General features: G+C 55.3%; 1 protein-coding gene across 1 annotated transcript; it reads left to right on the forward strand.

Annotated features, from left to right (window-relative positions):
* On the forward strand, nt 2,514-8,572 carry SNAI1 (snail family transcriptional repressor 1). The gene is made up of 3 exons (XM_013968979.2): nt 2,514-2,678; nt 3,374-3,901; nt 7,613-8,572. Exons 1-3 carry the CDS (start codon nt 2,597-2,599, stop codon nt 7,795-7,797), a joined length of 795 nt encoding a protein of 264 aa, XP_013824433.2. The 5' UTR covers nt 2,514-2,596; the 3' UTR covers nt 7,798-8,572.

Consider the following 16,237-nt stretch of genomic DNA (forward strand, 5'->3'; position numbering starts at 1 on the left):
TGCTTTTGAACCTGTGTAAATCCAGCTAACTGTATTTGAGTTGGTTCTTTTTGCTTAACACCATGTTTTTAGATTTATCCCAGTTGTTGCATGGAGTTTTAGTTTGTTTTTCTCACTGTATAGTATCCCATTATAGGACTGTAATTTACTAATTACAGTTTTTAATCCTTTCTACTGTTGATAAACATTTGGGTTGTTTCCAGTATGTTTGTTTCCTATTATGAACGAGGGTGCAAGAAATATTCTCATTTCTTCTGGGTTTAGAGCTGGGCAGCAGTTCTCAACCTTGGCTGCTCACTAGAATCACCTGAGGAGTTTTCAAAAATGCTACTACCAAAGGGTCCCACCCAGAGTAATTGAATCAGAAGGGCTGCAAGGGTGGGGCCCAGGCTTTGGTGTTCCCTGAGGGGATCTGCCGCCAGGGCTAAGAACCGCTGGGATGCAGCAGGCCTGGGAGTAGAATGCTAGGAGAGTCACCTGTTATTCGCTGATGCTAAACTTTCCCAAAGTGGCTCATACCCAGGACACTGTCCCCGCATGGAACCAAAGTCCTCCTGCCCTCCCATCCTCAACACTTGCTATGACCAAATTTTAACTTTTTATCTTTCTGATGGGTGTGAAATAGTATCTCATTGTGGTTTTAATTTGCATTTCTCTCCTTACTCATGAGGCTGAACAGTCGAGAAGTTCCTGCTGAAACAAAGACAGAAAGAGACTCTCTGGTAAAGATCCTGCGGAAGAGAGATTTCAGGGGGTCAGGGAAGATGAACGGCAGGTGCCAAGGGCTGGGATGTGGAGGAACAGAAAGAAGGCGGTGGATCTTTGTGCAGGGGGAGGGGCAGAGCGGCTCAAGATAAGTGCAGCAGAGGTCAGGTCAGCAGGTGGAGGGCGGTGGTGAAGAATTCGGCTTCTGCTCTGCGTGAGATAGGGACACAGGAGGTTTGAAGCAGAAGGACACGGCGTTACTCCTCCCTCTGGATGTAGGTGGAAAATCACAATGGGAAGTAAACAGACGTACAGGAGGCCGTATTCTTCGTAGTGACTGTGTGTGGCCTGTCTCCCCAGCCTCCCCCTCTCCCCAGCTAGAACAGGGAAAGGTTGATTGTTTTCTTCACAGCACCTAAGGATCCAGACAGTTGTCCCTGCTCTCATGCAGGGTGGTGAGTGGAGGGACTTAACAGGTTTCCACAGGTGGAAACAAGTTGAAGAGACCTTCGGATTTAGGCCTGTGCCCCATCCCCAGTCCAGGACAGGAGTGGCTCTCACAGTCAGTGGGCTCAGAGGAGAGCTGGGGGTGAAGTCAGTCCCTCCCCTGGGCCCAGCCCACAGCTGAATCAATCAGTGAACCCCCGGTGGAGCCTAGCCTCAGGTCCTTTAGACACAGTTTCAATGACCGCAGACGAGTGAGGCAACTACCTGAGCTCCGCCCTTCCCCACTTCTTTCTCCCACCTGCCCAGAGTAATCTTTCTCAACCAAACTCCAAACAGGTCCCTCCTCGGCTCTCCAGGGCCCCTGGAGCAAAGTCCAGACTCCTCCAGGCCCTGACCCTGCCGCCCTGCCCACCCCACCCCCATCCTGAGAGAGGCTCTCAGTAACTCTGAGATGGTTACTGCCTCTAACCTCAGGCCTTTCCCCTCGGCATTTTCTTGACTTCCTCTGGGAAGTTGCCCAGACCCTTGGTCAAGTGACCCGCCTCTTGACTGTCACAGTGCCCTGTGGTCCCCACCCCCCCCCCCAACCCATCGAAATACACTTCCCTCTGCATTGGAATTGCCTGTTGACTTCGCCTGTCTCCCCCACGTGACTGGGAGAGCGACCCTTCAGCAGAGACCCCGAGTGTTTTGTTCAGGGTTGTATCCCCCCCAGCGCCGGGAGGGGTGCCTGGTTCGTTAGTGGGCACACAGTCAGTATGTGCGTTTTTCTAGCTGATGCCCGTTTGCTTTGCAAAAAAAAAAAAGGGCCGTGGCATTGCACACTGTCAGCAGCCACGTGGAGGGGTCCATTGCTTCTCTCCGCCCCCGAACTGTGTGCTGCCCCTGGTCAATCCCACGCTCTCTGCGGGGCACTCTACGGGCGAAGGCACCCCCTGCCCCGTTCCGACACTCGAGGAGGTGGCGGTCTCCGAAAGTCAGGTGCTCAGAGCCGCGGCGCGTGGCGCCAGGGGGCGCCAGAGGCGGGAGAGCCTGCGGCGCCGAGCCGGCCCGGGCGCCCGAGTCCTGAAGAGGGGTCCCGCCTCGTCCAGGGGTTCCCAGCGCCCCGCCCCCGGCAGCCCGCCGCCCGGCGCCCATGCACGCGCCCGAGGCCCGGCGTCCGCGCGGCCCCGCCCGGCTCCCAACGCCACGCGGCGCGAGCCCCGCCAGCCCCCAGCGCACCTGCTCGGGGCGGGGCCGCTGGCGAAGGCGCGTCTCGATTGGCGCGGAGGTGACAAAGGGGCGTGACTGGGACGGGCCACGCCCACCCGCGACTGGCGTACTTAAGGGAATCGGCGGCCCGTCTCCACTCACAGCGCAGCTGCACGGCGTCGTGGGTGGAGAGCTTTGCGATCCCGGTGCGACCCGGCGAGACCCCCCCCCCCCACCCGCTGCTTCGGCCACCATGCCGCGCTCTTTCCTCGTCAGGAAGTCTGCCGGCTCCCGCCGGAGACCCAATTACAGTGAGCTGCACGACTCTTCTCCAGGTGAGGGGACCGGACCCCTGGGGAGTTCGGGGGAGGCAAGCGAAGGCTGCATGGGGAGAGCACTGGAGGAGCAGGGGGCTTGGGGACGAAGTCGAGGGGCGAGAGTCGAGTCAAAGAATAGAGCCTGGGTGCGGATAAGCTCGGGTCAGGTGGGTCCGGGAGATGTGGAGAGGGTGTTTGGAGGGCGGTGGTCTTGGGCTGAGGAAACGGAAACTTAGCAGCCGCAGAGAAGAGGGGCGCCCCTCCCAAAAGTGAGAAGAGGAGGCTTCTATCTGGACAGACGCCGGGCCGAGGGCTCCGAAAGAGTCCAGGGGATTTGGGGGAGGGTGTGGGAGAAGAATGTGTATGGAAGGGGGCCTGGGACAGGGGTGTGGTGCCTTGGCAGCTGAGGAGACGAGGGGCCAGGATGCTGGGGTCTGGCCTCAAGCTGGGTACTTGGGTACCTCAGGAGGATGGAGATGTGGAAATGACCCCCTTGAGTCGGAGCTAGGGAAGGGGGATTCTTCCCGGAAGAGGGAGAACCAGGTGACCTGGGTGAAGAGGGGCTCAGACTGTCTGTCCTAGTAGTGAATCTGGTATTCATCTGATAAGCCCTGAGTGCTAGCCCCGTTCAGCTCCTGGCCCACATCAGGCTGATGTCTGCTGGCTGACTGAGCTCACGCCTGACCTTGCCCTCTTCTCTGTCCCCTGCTCAGAGCTCACTTTCCAGCAGCCCTACGACCAGGCCCACCTGCTGGCAGCCATCCCACCGCCCGAGGTCCTCAATCCCACCGCCTCCTTGCCGACACTCATCTGGGACTCTCTCTTGGCGCCCCAAGCCCAGCCCATCAGTTGGGCTTCTCTGCTGCCCCAGGAGATCCCCAAGGCTGGCGAGCTGACCTCCCTGTCCGACGAGGACAGCGGGAAAGGCTCCCAGCCCCCCAGCCCACCCTCGCCGGCTCCTTCGTCCTTCTCGTCCACTTCAGCCTCCTCCTTGGAGGCTGAGGGCTATGCTGCCTTCCCAGGCTTGGGCCAGTTGCCCAAGCAGCTGACCGGGCTCTCTGTGGCCAAGGACCCCCAGTCTCGCAAGGCCTTCAACTGCAAATACTGCAACAAGGAGTACGTCAGCCTGGGTGCCCTCAAGATGCACATCCGGAGCCACACGCTGCCCTGCGTCTGTAGCACCTGCGGGAAGGCCTTCTCCAGGCCCTGGCTGCTGCAGGGCCACGTCCGGACCCACACCGGTGAGTCCCACCCCACCCCTAGCCCCCATTCTCTCTGCCTTCGCTGCCAGCGCTTGTAAGATGGGCTTTGCTGTTACTTTCAGATTGGGGGAACCGAGGCCCCCGCCGTCTCCTGACACCTAGCTCGAGAGTTCGGGGAGGCCTGGCTCTGAAGTTTGGCAGAAACATGCCATCATTCATCAGCTAAGCATTCGGGCTGAGTAGATAACTTTTACATGTCCCTCAGCAGGCTCAGTTCCTCTCAGCCAAATGGGTTGGAGCTGGATATGGGAAAGGTATAAACAACACCTTGCTGTTGGGGCCAGGTGTGAAGGGGCCCACCCTGCTCCACCCTCCCCTAGCCCACCCCCACTCCCACCCTAGCCAGACAGGATGTTGTCAGCCTGCCCACCTGCCTCCGCTCTGGATCCTGCTTTGGGATCCTCCCCAGACTTTGGGCTGGCGTTTCACCTCCCTTAGCCTCTGTATCCTCATCTGTGAAATAAGCGTAAAAACACCTTGTGAGGTTTCTGTGCCGGTTAAATGAGACACCTGGGATAGAAAGAACCTGAGAAAATGCTTGAGACACGACCAGCAGGCACAAAAATCGTCCTTGGTATTTGTTCTGCTCTCAAGCCGTGTGTCTTTGAGTACGGGATTTAACTCTCTGAGCCTCTCTGATTATAACTTAATCATATGGAGTGGGTTACGGTAGTATTGTAGAGGGTGCAGTCTAGATTCAGTGGCTGCTTGTCACTTGATAATGACTTGTTATAGTATCGTGATGGTTCTCAGACCTGCTTTCCCCACCCCCACTCACTGCTGAACAGATAAACTTAATCCCATCATGCAGGCCCAGGAACTCCTTTGCTGGCAGAAAACACAATTAGGTCTTGGCATTTCAAAAACTGTAATGCTAAATGTGTAGAAACTTGTGAGATGGAACCCGTCCTAGCCTTTAGCTTTCCGGAAGTGCAGAAAAGGTAACCGCTCCACCTTTTCAGAGGGTGAATGGGGGAGGCCTCTCTGCTTGGGGCTGCTCTTCAGAGAGAGGATTCAAGGGTCATGACTGTTGGTTTTGGGGGTCAGCCTGGCCAGGTTGGAGACTCAGTTCTGGCATTTCCTGGCCCAGGGGCTGACCTCTGAGCTGTGAGGGTCAGTGAGGTGGTGTGTGAAGCCTGGCATTTTGCAGGCATTATTGATGTCATTCCTCCGGGGGGGGGAGGAAGGGGGCACGGGTGGAGGCAGGCAACCTCCAGAGCTTGCAGCCCGTGTCTGCAGTTTCTTCCTTGGTACACAAAAGCCCTGATTTTAACACGTAAAGGTCCAATTGCCTGGCCTGTGTGGCTGCCCAGCGACGGGGGTCTCTATTTGGGGGCAGCAGAAGCCCTGCGATGCTCCCCTCAGCCCCCCAGCTTCTCTCCCCACCCGTTCGGACATTATTTTCATGTAAAGGCACGGCCCAGACACACAAAGCCTGTTGAAATGCACCAGCGCCATCCTCCTCGCCTCCCATTGTGCGTCTTAATGGTGCGCCCGGGAGGCGGGGGCTGGGGGCTGGAGCAGGTGCGCGGGGCAGCGGTGCCCAGCACCTGTTCCGGGCCGCAGCTGCCGGCCTGCAGCGTGTCAGGCCCCTTTAATCCAGGGAGTATCGCATGTACACTGCCCCCCTCGGCGGCCTTTGTCCCCGCCGGCCTGGTGCCCATTTCACACTCCAGGAGCACCAGAGAGATGTGGCCGGGCCAGGGTGGGGGAGTGGGTCTGTGCAGGGTGGAGGCCTGCCGGGCCTCCTGCTTCTGCACACAGACCTCCACCCATCCCATCCCATCCCATCCCTTCCCATCCAGCCGGCCCCTTTGTCCAGGTTTGTGTCTAATCACACGTAACATAAAGATAAGCTGAGCGCCGTAGGCGGGAAAGCACGCGCTCCAGACCTCTCTTGTCACCTGTGTTGGAGCAGTCAGTCCAGCAGCCGCCCTGAGAGCGGGGCTGTCCTCACCCCGTCTCAGCGGTGAGCAAACGGAGGCGCAGAGAAGGCCGCCACTTGCCCAAGTCCCAGCTTTACAGGCCGGAGTCAGGGCTCCTGCGCCTCACCTGAGGGGGGCGAGGGGAAGCAGGGAACCCAGGCACCGCATCCGCTTTTAGCCCAGGGCCTGAGTTTTCAGAGCATGGTGTGAATGAGGAAGAACTTGCAGGACGCAGTCATCAGAGCCTTCGGGCCTTCTATGCAGAGGCACTCCAGTCATGGCAGAGCAGGTCACACAGGCGTCCCTTCCCCAGTCCTCTGGCCCCGGCCCCGTCCTGCTGGTGCCTCAGTTCCTGGCCCCAGGAGACTGAGCCCGTGACCGAGGCTCCCCTGTGGGCTGCAGGCACCTGGCTTCTGGACCCCACCCGCCCAGCACTGCACAGTGCCCCCAGGCATCCAGGAGGGCTGCTGGCATTCATTTATTTCCAGCACCAGGATTTAACTAGGCGGCCTTGGCCTAGGGACACGGGGGAATGGGAGGAGAAGAGAATGTCTTTTCTGGGAAAAGAATATTCAGTATTATAGAACAGTGCCTGGGTGGAGTTAGAGGCTTGATTAGTATTTATTTAATGAGTTACTCTTCTGGCTTTATTTGGGAAACGCAGCCCCAAGGAAAAGCGAAGCAGCATTTGCTGGAAGGTTTCTGGAATGTGAGTTACAGTCTCTTGATTGGAGCAGGAATTATGAAAAGCTGGTGAATGGTGTTGTCTGGTGGTGACTGAGCAGTCAGGCTCTTCTGAGACCTTTTCTTTTTTATTATTAAAAAAAGATTTGTTGTCCAAGTACTTAAAGCTCCTACTGTGTATCCAGCCCTGAGTGCAAGGCTCTTCCCAATACAGCCTGGGCGCCCAGGTGGCATGAGGGCCTCAGGTGGGATTCTTTTTTAAAAAGTCACAAGGTGAAAAGATTTCTGTAGCCTCTTGGGGGTTCTAGGCCTTGGGTTGGAAGCTTGGAATGGATTCGGGGTGGGGAGGTTCCTGCCTTTGTGGGACTCTCTGACGGGGGGTACAGACAGACACTTTCTTGAGTGTGATCCCAGTGATGGGGAAGCAGTGAAAAGGAGTGACCTGGGGAGGAGGGGAGGGGGCACTTTTTAGGGTGACTCTTAAGCTAAGCTTTGTCCCCGCAGGAAAGCAATACAGGGATGATAATAAGAAACACCCATTTCAGCCTCCTTAACTAAGAGGCAGTCTCTGTAGTGGTTAAAACCAAGGGCGCTGGAGTCGGGCTGCTTGGTTCTTGCTGAGACCCTGCATATTCCCTGTGCCTCAGTTTCTCCATCCCTAAACTCAGGACGAAGGTGGGGTTCAGTGAGATAGTGGGAAGTGCTTCCACCGTCCCTGGCACAAAGCGTTTGGCAAACACGCGGCCGTCACTGCCGCGTCATTGTTGAGCACTTCTGCCGGCAGGGCAGGGAAAGTATTTGATTCAGCCTTCTCCTTCTCTCAATTACCAACCCCTGTGCATGGGGGCTGAACGGCTCCATTTTACGGATGAGCAAACGGAGGCTCAGAGAAGCCACACGGTGGGAAGCGGTAGCGCTCCCTGCCGAATCCAGGCCCCTGGTTTCTCTGGATCACGGGAGCCCTTCAAGTTTGGGGTGAGCCGGGTGGCAGAGGCTGGGGGTGGCTGGGGATGTCAGCAGACGTCAGCTGTTCTCCTGAGTGACTGCACCTCCACCAACCCCTCCTGTCATCTCTCCCCAGGCGAGAAGCCCTTCTCGTGCCCCCACTGCAGCCGCGCCTTTGCCGACCGCTCCAACCTTCGGGCCCACCTCCAGACCCACTCGGATGTCAAGAAATACCAGTGCAAGACATGCTCCAGAACCTTCTCCCGAATGTCCCTGCTCCACAAGCACCAAGAGTCGGGCTGCTCAGGGGGGCCACGCTGACTCTCAAGGCTCCTTCCGCCCCTCTGGGCCCTCCCTGCAGCCCGGGGTGGCCTCCCCCAGCTCCAGAAGGAAGTACCCTGCCTCCTGGTCACTGCCACAGCATCCCCTCCTGAGCTCCACCGTCCAGGTGGACCCTGGGGACCATTTCCTGATCTTCTGGATGCCCTGCCAGGCTTGGGGGGGTGGGGGGGGTGGCTTGCCGCAGGGACCCTCCTGGCAGCCGCTGCTCCCAGCATCCGTGGAGCTGGCCTTTCTGCGCAGCTCTGTGACTCCAGAGCTGTTGGGGTGCAGCTGCTTGGAGCTCGGGGACAAGAGCCGGCAGACTGAGACGTTCCTGCCCCCCAGGGAACCCCAGGCCGCCCCTCCAGGAGGTGCGCCTCACTATGCAAGCGGCCACCCCCAGGTGCCCCGCGGCAGTGGCCCCTGATGCCAGGACTGCGTCTGCACCCCAGGATGCCCCCGGGCCCAGGCAGCTATTTCAGCCTCCTGTGTGTCATGGTGGCACCTGTTTCATGGGCAATTTAACGATGTCTCCAAAGGGACTGTGAATAATTGCCTTCCCTTGTCGGGGGCCCGAGTGGGGCACTCCGGCCCCACCACTGTGTCTCCCAGAACTATTTTCGGGGCCCAACAGGTGGGCCCGGGAGGAAGATGTTTACAATTTTTTTAAGGTACACTGGTATTTATATCGCAAGCGACATTTTGTACTAAGGAAACGTTTTGTATAGTTATATGTACGGTTTATTGATATTCAATAAAGTGGTTAATTTATATATAAAAAGTCTACCTGGTTTTATTGCCGCAGGGGTATTTTCAATGGCCTTCAGGGAGGAAGGACGGGGCAGGGATACAGGGAGCTCAAGTGCTCCCAATGGCCTGCAGTCTTGGCTTTGGCCCTCTGGGTTTGCCGGGAGACCTTGTTTGTGCAGGTGGGTTTTCCTCGGAGCGTGGATGTCCTGTCCGATGCGGAGGTCGGGAAACACCTGCGGGCTGGTGGGCGGCAGAGCTGTGCACGCAGGTTCCTTATCCTCTCTGTGGCCCTCCTGTTCTCAAGCCGACCAGGCTCACGGGGAAGGAAGCTGGCTCCCAGGTCTTATCAAGCAGGCCTGCTGTGGGGCCTTCCCCAGCCCGGCAGGTCTTCTGGAGAGGGCGCGGCTGCTGCTCCAGATGAGAGTGGAATGTGGTGAGCCAGGAGGGACAGAGGATGTCCTTCCTGTTTCCAAGGGCTCCGGGCCCCGCTCCGGCCTCCCTGGCAGGCCCACACCTCCGTCTGACTGCTGGGTACCAAATGGCCTTTGATGCGAGGAAATTGGCTGGCTGGAGCCGGGAGGGTGAGAAGCCGGGCCAAAGGGTAGGGGTCATTCTACTTCCTGCTCGAGGACAGGACGGGAAGGCGGTCAGCACTGCGTCCCGGGACTGAGATAATTCACTCCCCGCTGGCTGGCATGGTGACCTCACCTCTGGGGCCCTCCTGGGGCCGGGAGAAAATGAGTGTCCTTTTTGAGCACAAAAGGTGCTGAAGGTGCCAGTTTCCTGCGGGGAGCTGAGCGGGGCGGGCGTCACAGGCGCCCCGGAGCCCCAGAGCCAGGCCGGGGGTGGGGGAGCTTCGTGTTCCAAAGGAGAGATGATTCTTTCTTCTAAACAGGAAATGGTGACCCGCAGGCCGGGAGCAGCCCTTAATGACTTGCAGCTTTCCTCCCAAAAGAAAAAAAAGTTCTCTAACAATCGCCAAATTGTAGCTGGCCTCCCTGAAGGGAAGTCAGGGAGTTGGGGGTGGGTGAGGGGTGGGCATCAGTGTGCTGAGGGCCTACTGTGTCCCAGGTCCCTGGGGGGCATCCACCTACCCACAGTAGGTGCTGACACATGGGGATGAAGAATCGTCCTCACACACTCCCCGAGGGGTGGGCCTCATGGGAACCCCCAGCCGGCATTCAACCAGGGTGTACCAGACTCCCCTTATCCCAGGAGTCAAGAACCAGGCTCACACCCCCTTGGCTCGCAGGCCCTGGAGCAAAGCTCTCCCCATCTCAGACCCCTGGACACTCTAGTTTCTGCCTCTGAAATAGGGTGATGATAGTGCCTTCCTCTCCCGAGAGAAAAGGACGTCCATGCAGTCGGTTTGGGTGAGACCCGCGTGTTCGAGGCCCCGGGGTTACAGCCCTGAACAGATAGACAGTCCTTGGGCTCAGGGAACTCATGTTTTAGTGGAGGAGACAGAAAACAAACAAGTGACTAAATAAACAAGCTGCTTTCCTACAGTGACAGGCCAAGATGGAATTAAAGAGAGCATGTGCTTCGGAGCGATGGGGTGGGGCGCCCTCTGATAAGGCCCGGAGAGCTGGAGCCCAGAGCCCGTTCCAGTGGAGCTGGAGGAGGCGAGGGCTCCAGCCTCAGGAGCCAGCAGCAAGTGCAGAGGCTCTGAGGCTGGAATGAGCTTGTCCTCCTGCCGAGAGGGGCTGGGGGGACTCTGTGGGGTTGATGAGATGATCCATGTCCTGCAGCGCTTGTGTGGGTGGCAAGGAGGAATCAGACTCTGGTTGAGCCCCAGGGCAGGCACAGAGCCTTTTAAGCAGACGAGCCATGAGGCCTGCTTTTCTTTGACTCTGATTCCTCCCATCCTGGTGGAGAATGGAGTTAGCCAAGTCAGAAGAGGAAAAGAAACAAGAGCTGGGAGCCAGGGAAAGGCCCAAGGCAAGAGGGATGATGCTGAGCCGGCCCAGAGGGGTGGAGGCCTCCGGGAAGGTTGGGTTGAAGAATGCGTGACGGCTGAGCCTCTAGGCCTGTGCCAGGCATACCTGAGTGCTGGTGGGTGCGAGTTCCTAGGGGTTTTTTTAAAAGATGTTGGACCGGGTGGCGGGAGTGGGGATCAAACGGTTGACGGTTCTTCTGTCCTGATGTGGACCCGCCCCACTCAACCACATTTAGCGAAGGGAAAAAAATGACCTGCAGAGCATGCTCCTTTTTGTGGGAAGAAGGGTGGAATTGAGCGTGGTCTTCATTCTTGTTTGAGTTTGCCTACAGAAAGTCTGGGAGGATTTATAATAAAGCAATCAAAGCCTACGTCTCTAGGAGGGTGTAGGGGTGAAAGGGGGGCGGATAGAGACTATTAGGAGAGAGAAGGGAGACAGGTGTTTTAGATTTCTTTGAAACTTTTTATTTTGAGATAATTTCAACCTGACAGAAAAGTTGCAAGAAAAGTACAATACACTGGAATCTTTCCATCGGATTCTTCAGAATAACATCTTGTCAAGTTTGCATTTTCTCTCTCTGTCTACACAGGTAACACATTCCCACCTTTTTTTTTTTTTTTAACCATTTGAGAGGAAGCAGTAGAAACGATGCCGTTTTGCCACTATGTAAGTGGATGTTTCTTAAGGACAGGAACATTCTTTCCTATGACCACAGTTTAATGATCAAAATTGGGAAACTCAGCATCGGTGCAACGCTCTTATTCAATCCACAGTCACAATCAAGCTTCCCCAGCTGTGCTAGTGATGTTCTCCGCAGCACTTTCCTTGGTGGGGGTGGGGAGCGATCCAGATCACGCGTTAAGTTTCCTTGTCTTTTCTGTTCAGTCTCTTTCTTCCGGAACAACTCCTTCCTTGGTCTTTGGTGACTGACATTTTTGAAGAGTTCAGGCCAGGTCTTTTCATGGAACGTCCCCCAGTTTGGACTTTTCTGATGCTTCCCCGTGGTTAAAATCTGGGCTGTGCGCTGTGGGCAGAACCACAGTGGTCGGGCCATGCCCTTCCCAGGGCAAGTTATCATGCGGCACGTGACGTCAGCCTGTCCCATTCCTGGTGACGTCATCTTAGACCACTTGGTTAAGGTGGATAAAGTTCCTCTTTCTCCCTTTTTGTATTTAATCTGTATCTTGCGGGAAGACATTCCAGGACCATGTGAATATCCTGTTACTTCTCAAGCTTCCTCCCACGAGGTTTAGCCCTCGCTGGTGATTTCTGCCTAAATCAATTATTACTATGGTGGTTGCCAAATGGCGATTTTTCTAGCTCCATCATTCCTTCTATTTTTACTGGTTGGCTTTCTACTGCAGGGAAGAACTGCCCTTCTCTGGGCAGCAGCTCAGAGCTGTGGGTTGGGAGAGCTTGGGTGGGGAACAGAAGGGGCTGGCCAGGCCCTTAGATCCTCCCCTGGGTTTTTCTTTAAAACAAGTCCAGGAAATAAACTGGCTGTAAAGCCGAACTCCGTGCGAGTGTCCAGGCAGGCAGGTCTGGGGCCAGGGCCACCTCTGGGCACATCTGGGCCCCATTAGTGGTCCAGTGGCTTTCTCATGGATGTCCCTTGAGCTGGGATGGGGGCGTGCTCTGGCGAACAGAGATCTGGGTTCTTGCCCTTTTTTGCTTTCAAATGGTCAATTGCACAAATGTTATGGGGATTTATTCTTTCATTTAAAAAAAAATGAAAAGAGTAGATATGAGGCTCAAGGGATGTGTGATCCACACACCCCACCCCGATGCCCTTACTGTCTCCATCGTGACTCTGTGAAGCGCCTAGCTGACATCTTTCTAGGTTAAACAAATAAGCACATATATTCACATGCACATATGGCTCCAATCCCACTCACAGGAAAAGCCAAAACCCTTGCCTCGGCCCACAAGGGGGGACTGCACCTCCCAGACCCTCCCCTCCCCCAGCCCCCCTCCTTCTAGCCATGAGGGACCCTCTGCCACCCCAGGGCCTTTGCACTTGCTACTCCTTTGCCAGGAAGACTCAGCCCCCAGAGAAGCCACACAGCTGGTCTCCCCGCCCCGCCCCACCCCGCCCCTCTCACATTCCGTGCTTTTATTTTTCTCCGTAGCACTTGTCGCCATCGCACTCACCCAAATATTTCACTCGTCACTGCTCTCTTTTGAGTGTCTTCCCCACCAGAATATCAGCTCCGTGCAAGTGGAAACGGTGTCTGCTTTGTTCATTGTCCAGTCTCTCTCACAGGAGGAGCACAGCCAGTGAAACCTTGCTGAGTGAGTGATGAACATGTGTGTGTCCCTAGGAAATACATCATTGCCACCATCCTTATGGGGCACTTCTATGACCCTGTGCTGAGTACCTTGCATAGACTGACTCCTTAAACCTTCAGAACAGACTTGAGAAAAAGGAAACCAAGACCCAGAGAGGTTAAGTAACTTGCCCAAGGTCACACAGCAAGCAGATGGCAGAGCTCAGATTGACATCCTGATTCTTTTTCTTCTTAAAACAATTTTTTTTTTTAGTATGGGTTTTTATGTGTTTGTTTATTCTGCTGCGCTGGGTCTTGGTTGTGGCACACAGGGTCTCCCACCTTTGTGGCGGCATGCAGAACCTCAGTTGCGGCCTGCGGGATCTTCAGTCGCTGTGTGTTAGGTCCAGTTCCCTGACCGAGGATCGAACCATACCCCCTGCGCGGGGAGCTTGGAGTCTTACTCATTGGACCGCCAGGGAAATCCCAAATGCTGAGTTCTTTTATCATCGTGGTCATTTTGTTCCTTCTCCCTTTGGGTGGGTGCAATTAAAACTTTTTAAATGGAAGTGGAACATAATCTGGGTCTCTACTTACTACACTTGCCTGTCTAGACTGTCTCAAATAGACGGTCTCATTCTGTGCTTTAACCAGTCTTCTGTTAATAGAAACCTCAACATCCATCTCCAGCCAGGTAGATAGCCAAAGGTGTGTGTAGATGGGGGTGCGGGTTAGGACCAGGAAAAGAGAGTTCAGTCTCCATACGGCCCTATGAGGTGAGATATGCCGTGTGATCCCTGAGGACTAGGAAAATTTCCAGACTCCATGAGGGCAGGACCACCCACTTGGCCAGAGGTTATTTTCGCAACCTCCTTCAGTACCCTGGGCCTGAGACCCACTCTTTGTGCCCACAGTTGGGTGATACACTAGTTTCCTATGGCTACCGTACAGTTCCCAGGTGGCTCAGTGGTAAAGAATCACCCTGCCAGTGCAGGAGACACAGGAGAGGTGGGTTCGATCCCTGGATGGGGAAGATCCCCTGGAGGAGGAAATGGCAACCCACCCCAATATGCTTGCCCGGGAAAGCCCATGGACAGAGGAGCCTGGTGGGCTGCAGGGCCCATGGGGTGGCAGAGTCGGACACACTTGAGTGACTGAGCTTGCACGGCTGCCATAAAAAATTACCACAAATTGGGTGGTTTAAAAAGAGCAGAAATTCGGGACTTCCTTGGTGGTCCAGTGGTTAAGACTCTGTGCTTCCTGGCTGGGAAATTAAGATCCCACATACTGTGTGGGATGCCCTGGGCCCAAGGGGAACCCAGAAGTTTATTCTGCCACAGTTCTAGAGGCTAGAAATCCAAAGTCAAGTGTCACCTGGGCCATGCTACCTCCAAACGCTCTTGCCATTTAGTCACTAAGTCGTGTCTGACTCTTTTGCGACCCCACGGACGATAGCCCACAGGACTCCCCTGGCAGTGGAATTTCCCAGGGAAGAATACTGGAGTGGGTTGCCATTTCCTCCTCCAGGGGATCTTCCCAACCCAGGAATCAAGCCCGGGTCTTCTGCACTGACAGGCGGGTTCTTTATCACTGAGCCACCAGGGAATCCCAAAGGCTCTAGAGGGAGTATGCTCTTCCTCGCCTCTTCCAGCGTTGAGAGGGAGGCTCCTGGTAACCCTGGCACTCCTTGGCTCCGTGCACGGCTGTGACCTCTGCCTCCTTCTTCACGTGCACTTCTCTGCCTTTATTCCTTCTAGGGTGTGCCGCTCCCCTTCCTCTGAGGGCATTAGTTACTGGAGGTAAAGCCAACCTAACCCCGTACAACATCATCTTAGTTTCATTACATCCACTTAATAAAGAAGTGAAAGTGAAAGTGTTAGTCACTCAGTCGTGTTCGATTCTGCGACCCCAGACTGTAGCCTGGCAGGCTCATCTGTCCGTGGGATTTCCCAGGCAACAGTACTGGAGTGGGTTGCCACTCCCTTCTCCAGGGACCGAACCTGGGTCTCCTGCATTGCAGGCAGAGTCTTTACTATCTGAGCCACGAGGAGAGCCTTATTTCCAAATAAGGTCATATTTACAGGTCTGGGGGGGTGGGGTGGGACTTAAACATCTCTCTCTCTTTTTTTTTTTTTTGGTGGAGAGGGGACACAGTTTAACTCCTGACAGGTGATTACAGCCAAGGGTGTGGCCAGTTTTTCTCAGGGCCTGGAATGGATCTGGGAACTTTTTATTATTCAACCAACGAACTCAGAGGGAGAGCTGGAAAACTGGCGTGGAGGAACGGGACCCTAGGGAGGAGATCTGGGGAGCTGGAGTTTTGTCTCTGTGGTTCTTGGAAAATAGAAGTCTTTAGACAAAAACTCCGCTCTCCCTTGGTCTCAGAAGTATGAGAGGGGCTAGGAGCCAGGAGGGAGGGGTCTGCTGGGATTAGGGCCAGGGCCAGGTAGGGAGTTTGGGGCTTATCCTGAGGGTATGGGAGGGTTTGAGCAGGGGAGAAGCCTGAGTGGATATATTCTCTGGGAAGATCCTATGGGAAGTTGTGTAGGAGCAAACCACTGGAGAGGGTGTAGATGAGGCCGAGGAACGGGTGCAATGGGGAGACACTTGGGATGGGGAGGGGCCAGGACAGGCCTTGTCTAGACTTTTCAGCAACTGAGGGAAATAAGACTCAGTGAGGCGAAGAGCAACCAATCAGGCAAATAATAACAACAACGGTAATAATAACACCAGTAAACATCTCATGATGGTTCACTGTCTGTTTTGCACAGGTTACCTGGTTTCATCTGCACAACCCTAGGCCATACAGGTATAAGGTTCTAGAGCCAGAATGCCTGGGTTCGCACGTCTCCGCCATGGCCTCCCTGCTGTCTGACCTGGAGCATATTGCTCAACCTCTCTGTGTCATCTTTCCTCATTTGAAGAACAGCCCCTCCTTCTGGGGGCTGTTGAACAGATTAAATGAATGAATACTTATAAATTGCTTGGCCTGGGGCCTGGCATAGAGGAAGGCCTCTGTAAACACTGGCTATTATTATGCCCATTTTACACATAGAGCAACTGAGGCTCCAAAAGAGTATTTTCCAAAGGTCACATTGAGGATCATCCTAATGATGCTGGCTCTTCTGTGTCTCCTAGCCCTTATTGAAGTCTGAGGCCTGACTCCCAGGGTCTGGCATCCTGCGTCGCCTGGAGTGGCCAGGAGGCAGGGTCCAGCGGAGCGCAAGACCTTCTGTGAAATCTTGTGTCCCCTACCCCACTGTGGGACAACCTGCAAGGGCCTCAGGTGAGCCACAAGGGAAGTGGTGAGGGCAACAGGTGCTGTCAAATCTGACTCTATTTAGTTGGTGCTATCGGAGAAGGCAATGGCACACCACTCCAGTACTTTTGCCTGGAAAATCCCATGGACAGAGGAGCCTGGTGGGCTGCAGTCCATGGGGTCGCTAAGATTCGGACACGACTGAGCGACTTCACTTTCACATT

Source organism: Capra hircus, chromosome 13 (assembly GCF_001704415.2).
Source record: "Capra hircus breed San Clemente chromosome 13, ASM170441v1, whole genome shotgun sequence".
NCBI classification, from domain to species: domain Eukaryota; kingdom Metazoa; phylum Chordata; class Mammalia; order Artiodactyla; family Bovidae; genus Capra; species Capra hircus.